This window comes from Corvus kubaryi, unplaced genomic scaffold (assembly GCF_017639235.1).
Source record: "Corvus kubaryi isolate FWS band 111438036 unplaced genomic scaffold, C.kubaryi_AGA036_p1.0 37398, whole genome shotgun sequence".
NCBI lineage: Eukaryota > Metazoa > Chordata > Aves > Passeriformes > Corvidae > Corvus > Corvus kubaryi.
The window spans coordinates 19,412,619-19,418,322 of record NW_024581137.1 but is presented as its reverse complement, the minus strand read 5'-3'; the positions used below and the strand labels follow the sequence as shown (position 1 = coordinate 19,418,322).

The 5,704-nt window shown below is 53.2% G+C and overlaps 1 protein-coding gene across 1 annotated transcript; it reads left to right on the top strand.

The window, feature by feature from the left end:
- Positions 1-290: 290 nt before the first annotated feature.
- EOMES (eomesodermin) lies at positions 291-5,150 on the top strand. Its single transcript, XM_042044272.1, has 6 exons — positions 291-1,117; positions 1,473-1,627; positions 1,909-2,030; positions 2,457-2,615; positions 2,708-2,769; positions 3,296-5,150. The coding sequence occupies exons 1-6, from the start codon at positions 363-365 to the stop codon at positions 4,029-4,031; spliced, it is 1,989 nt and encodes a 662-aa protein (XP_041900206.1). The 5' UTR covers positions 291-362; the 3' UTR covers positions 4,032-5,150.
- Positions 5,151-5,704: the final 554 nt, after the last annotated feature.

Below are 5,704 nucleotides of genomic sequence, written 5' to 3'. Positions count from 1 at the left end.
TGCGGGAGCTCCCCTCAGTCCGAGGGACGTGGGGGCAAGGAGAGGGCCAGAGCTCCTCGGGAAACCGGCTGCGGGAAGGGGGGCCATGGAAGGGGACGGGGCGCACACCAAAGTCACAGGTGACTTGTTCCAATTAGTAGCTGTCTAATTAAATTAGTGTCACGCGGCCCAGCCAATGGGCCGGCGGGGGTGGAGGGCGGCGATGAGGCAGCTCGGCGCAAGCCCCTCCCCGGCGGCCCGAGGAGCCCGGCGCGCCGGTATAAATCGCCTCGGCGGAGCCCTGCCAGAGCGCAACCCTGCGCGGCCGCGGGTCGAGGTCGACACAGGAGTGAGTGGGAACTCGAACGCACCGCCCACCGAGGATGCAGCTGGGCGAGCCGCTGCTGACGGCGGCGGGGGCACTGCCGGGCGCCCCCTTCTACCCGCTGGAGGGCGGCGGGCGCGGCGGCGCCGCCGGAGCGGGAGCCGGGACGGGCGCTGCTGGCGGCTCCCGCGGGCCGCCCGGTCCGGGATCGCCGCCGCGCCTCGATCTGGACAAGATGCCCAAGAAGTTTGGGACGGCTCCCGCCATCCTGGGCGAGGCGGAGGCGGTCGAGCCGCCCTTCGCTGCTCCCAAGCCGGACGGCCGCAAGGCCACCCCATGCGGCGAAGAGGAGCTGCCCCCGGCCGCCTCCGCCCGCTACTCCATGGACAGCCTGAGCCCCGAGCGCTACTACCTGCAGTCCCCCGGGCCGCCCGCGGCCGAACTGGGGGGGCCCTGCGCCCTGTTCCCGTACCCGCCGACGGCGCAGCACGGCGCCGTCTACCAGCCGCCCGGCGGGCCGCGCTACCCCTACGGCTCCGTGCTGTCCCCGGGAGGCTTCGCGGGCGCCGTATGCCCGCCCGGCGGCCGGACGCAGTTCGGAGGCGGCGGCGGGTACCAGTACGGGCAGGCGACGGCCGGCGGACCTCTTTACGGCCCTTACCCGCCGGCGTCGGGCTCCTGCGGCGGGCTCGGGGCGCTGGGGATGCCGGCCGCTGGCCCGGGGCTGCGGGCGCAGGTCTTCCTCTGCAACCGGCCCCTCTGGCTCAAGTTCCACCGGCACCAGACGGAGATGATCATCACCAAGCAGGGCCGGTAAGCGGGCGCGTGGGATGGTGGAAACGGAGGGAAGTGGTGGTCGGGGATGGGGGAGGAAGGGGGGCACTCCCGAGGACGCTCCGTGTCGGGCGGCGCTTGCTGCCTCCCCCGGAAAGGAGGTGCGCGCTCTCTCCGTCGGTGGTGCCCCGGGATGCTTTCCCCGAGAAGCGACTCCCCAATTTCCCCACATTCGGCGGCCAGGAGTTAGAACGGGGGTCGGTCGGGGCTCGCCGCTTGCTTCCTTAGTGTCTTTAGTGCCGGGACGGACGGGGCATCCCACGGCCGCCTACAGCTTGCGCCGGAGCCCGCGCCCCCTTCCCCGGCCCGCCTCAGCTTGCCTTGTGGTTTTCAGGAGGATGTTTCCCTTCCTGAGCTTCAATATCACCGGCCTCAACCCCACGGCCCACTACAACGTCTTCGTGGAGGTGGTGTTGGCGGACCCCAACCACTGGCGTTTCCAGGGGGGCAAGTGGGTGACCTGCGGCAAAGCCGACAACAACATGCAAGGTAGGTGCAGGTTCCGGGAGCCTCCTCGCCCCCTTTCCCCGCGGGTCGGTTTCTCGGAAAGGGTTCCCACTTTGCCCACCCCTCCCCTCCCCCTTCAGTGTCTTCCCCACACCGGGCATCCTACTGAGGCACGAGCTACGGTTTTAAGGTCGTCTTGCGACTCTTTTTGCGCCGCGGTGTGTGAGGCTGTGTGGGAGAGTGGCCATCCAACCGAGGGGCTGCGCGGGCGGCGGAACAAAGCCCCGTGGCCGGCCGGCGTTTTACTGGCTTGTCTTCCCCAGGCAACAAGGTCTACGTGCACCCCGAGTCGCCCAACACCGGGGCTCACTGGATGAGGCAGGAGATTTCTTTCGGGAAGCTGAAGCTAACGAACAACAAAGGTGCTAACAACAACAACGCGCAGGTACGGAGGGGAGGGCGGCTTGAGGGGCTCTTGGTGGCTCAGCGGGGAGACCTGGGGTTTTCATCTTTAACGGCATTTCATCGAGCCGCTAGATCACTGTTTCCTTCTGGAACTGGGTCATAGAGCTTGTTTTCTTTGTTTTTCCGTATGAATAGTTGCAAATGTTGGAATCTGATGTGTGAATTTCTTTTGTTTTAGCTAATATATTGATCACATTAGTTGCTCAAAAAGTGGGAGAGTACCTGATGGCTCTTGGTGAAACAGGGATGTAAGCTGTGAATCATCCCCTGATAACAGTTAAAACTGCTCCATTTGTAAACGAAGAGATTACAATTTACAGGAAGAAAATGTCGTGCTATAAAATAGGTCTTTTAATGCTAGATGCAGTTTGTCTAAAGATGTTGCCTTTTTCGTGGTTTCTTTTAGATGATAGTACTTCAGTCCCTACACAAGTACCAGCCCCGACTTCACATCGTGGAAGTGACAGAAGATGGTGTTGAAGATATGAATGATTCCTCAAAGACTCAAACATTTATTTTCCCTGAAACACAGTTTATAGCAGTTACAGCATATCAAAACACTGATGTAAGCATGGATGTATAAAATTGCAATTAAGAATAAAATTCCCTTGTGCACTCAGCATCTCATCTTAAAATATATTCTGCTTTCACTTTTAGATTACACAGCTCAAAATTGACCATAATCCTTTTGCAAAAGGCTTCAGAGACAACTATGACTCGTAAGTACACCTCTGTCTTCTTTCGCGGATGTCTCTGTCTGGGAGGCATGATTCTGGCCTGAAATGTCTGTGGAAGGGTTTTTCTTTAGACATTAATTCAGTTAACTACTGGCAGTTTTGCTTATGTTAAAATGTCTGAATAGTGTATTGTCTAGATGACCTGGCTTTTTGCAGGCTTCTGAATTTTGGTAGGAAACTTGTGCTGGCAGAATCCAGCTGGCCTGCGGATTTGGCAGCAGTGTATTGGGTATCTCCACAGAACAGGCAGCTTCTTTAAATTGTCAGCAGAAGACTTGCCTAATAGTCACTTTGTAGTTTCACTTGTGCTATTACTTGTAGCAGTAGTAAGAAATTTACACTGGTCTAGGAAAAAGGCCTACTAAATCAGATTAAAACAAATAGCCATCCAATTAAATGTAGTTATGATTCTAATTAAGAAATAACTGGTTTCTTTGTGTTTTTGTGTTGTTACTGTCATATTGGAATTGTTAAGAAAAACACTCAGTATCTCTCTTTTATATTGTAGCATGTACACAGCTTCCGAAAATGACAGATTAACTCCATCTCCCACGGATTCTCCTAGATCCCACCAGATCGTCCCTGGCGCCCGATACAGCGTGCAGCCGTTCTTCCAGGAACAGTTTGTCAACAACCTGCCCCCAGCCAGGTTTTACAACGGTGAGAGAACCGTCCCTCAGACAAATGGCCTGCTGTCCCCGCAGCAGAACGAGGAGGTGGCCAGCTCTCCTCAGCGGTGGTTTGTGACGCCCGTACAGCAGCCCAGCGCCAACAAACTGGACATGAACTCCTATGACACGGAGTATTCTCATAGCACCTTGCTCCCTTATGGCATTAAATCCCTTCCCCTTCAGACATCCCACGCTCTGGGATACTACCCCGACCCGACATTTCCATCCATGGCAGGCTGGGGGAGCAGGGGCTCCTACCAGCGAAAAATGACGACAGGACTAACTTGGACCTCAAGAACAAGTCCTCCGGGATTCACTGAAGACCAGCTTTCCAAGGACAAGGTGAAAGAAGAAATTGGCTCGTCCTGGATAGAGACTCCACCCTCTATAAAGTCTCTAGATTCAAATGATTCCGGGGTCTACACAGGTGCTTGTAAGAGAAGACGGCTTTCCCCTAGCACTTCCAGCAATGAAAATTCTCCAACAATGAAGTGTGAGGACATTAATGCTGAGGACTATAGCAAAGACACTTCAAAAGGCATGGGCTACTATGCATTCTATACTAGTTCTTAAAGCATCTTTTTTATTCCAATTGGCTAATTTTTTTTTTTTTTCAGGGTGGCCTTGGGTTTTTTTTGCATTACAATTGCCAAAAAGACTCTTGCCTTCCACCTTGAATTGTTGTGTGCAATTCTAAAGAAGGTGCCAAAGCTTTTTGACTGTTGCAGGTAACAAAGTAGGGAAAGAGCAAACCATGGGAGAATTCTTCCCCTTGTTTAGAAGGAACCATAGGCAGAAGCTGTAAGGAGGACTCTAGTGTCTAAGTATGTGGCATATTTATTGGAGATACTAAAGTGTACACAGCTTGGGTAGGCTCAGAGGCCCGATCAAATCCATGCACTCCTGAGCAAGGAAAGAGGGGTTAGGATCCCAAATGTAATTTTCTTCCCTGCTTGATAAAAGGGATCTGGGTTGCAGGGAGCTGCACAAATGCTATGTTCTGCTTTAGACGGAGCTGTTTTTTTCAACACATCCACAACACAGTTGGCTGAGTTGGATATTGCTCAGCTACAGCTTTTTTAAGGGTTTGTTTGTTTTTTTTTTGTTTTTTTTTTTTTTTGGCAGAAAATGCCAAAATGAGGCCTGCTTGCCAGGCAGGATTTTGACTTGAAGGTCTTGTTGCCAATGATGGGATTACAATGACCAAATCTGTCTTTTCTTAGCTTAGAACTTGCATTAAAAAAAACCCTGCCTCCATCCCATAAGCCTAATCTTTACTGAGGTGGCCAAAAACAAAGTGTACAGTTGTGTTTTGTTTAGGTACACTGTAGAATATTGTGGAATAATGTATTAATAGTTGACCTATAGCTGTTCAGTTGGAAGGACATCTGGTGGTGTTTTGAAGTTCAAAAGGCTTTTTTTTTTTTTTTGGTCAATCAAACTTAGCATATGAGGCATTGCAAAAGGAGATTTCTATTTATGTGTATGTAAAGTGACTTTTTCAGCTGCCCTGTATGAAATTGAAGTGATGTAACTTTCTCCCTTCTTCTTGCCTATACTTTCAGCCATTTTAAACTGATCAGCCCCAGAGCACTGGCCCACTTTTCCCCTCCCCGGAAACTTGTTCCTGTTTTGTTTTTTCTATGTATATAGTAATAATTTTTAATAAATGTGGTGGTGCCAGGGATAAGAGGGGATGGCTCTGCCTCATCTTTGCATCTGCTGGGTATCCCAAAAGGGGTGGAGGGAGCACACTCCTAGGGCCTTGAATTGTCTCTAAATCTAACCATCCCTTGCACTCTCTGTGTGGTTTTTTTTTTTCTTTTTCTTTCCTGTGCATCTTCTGAACAAGCCGGGAGCCCCGGCTTGTTCCAAAATACGACATTCTCCTGTCCTCTGCCACCCCCTACCCCTGCCTCTGCACCAGGTGAGGTGCGAGCTCGGCCCGGGCAGAGAATTGCGAACCCACCCCGCCTCCGCGGCAGCCCCGGGGCTGCCTCCTCCCGCCGCCCCCTTCTCACCCCCTCCGTTTCCCGGAACAAGGCACGAAATTCCCCTGCCCGCTTATCTGGAGGGAAAGCTCCTTCTGGCAGAGCGATTGAATCCCGGCTCCCGCAGCAGCGGGACCTTTCCTGAGGATATGCAGGGAGTAATGGGATTAAGCTGTTAACGATTGCCGGCTGCAAACAAAATATACCCAGGGCTCAGGCTGGGGCTGTCCCCGGTGGAGGTAACGCTATCGGGGG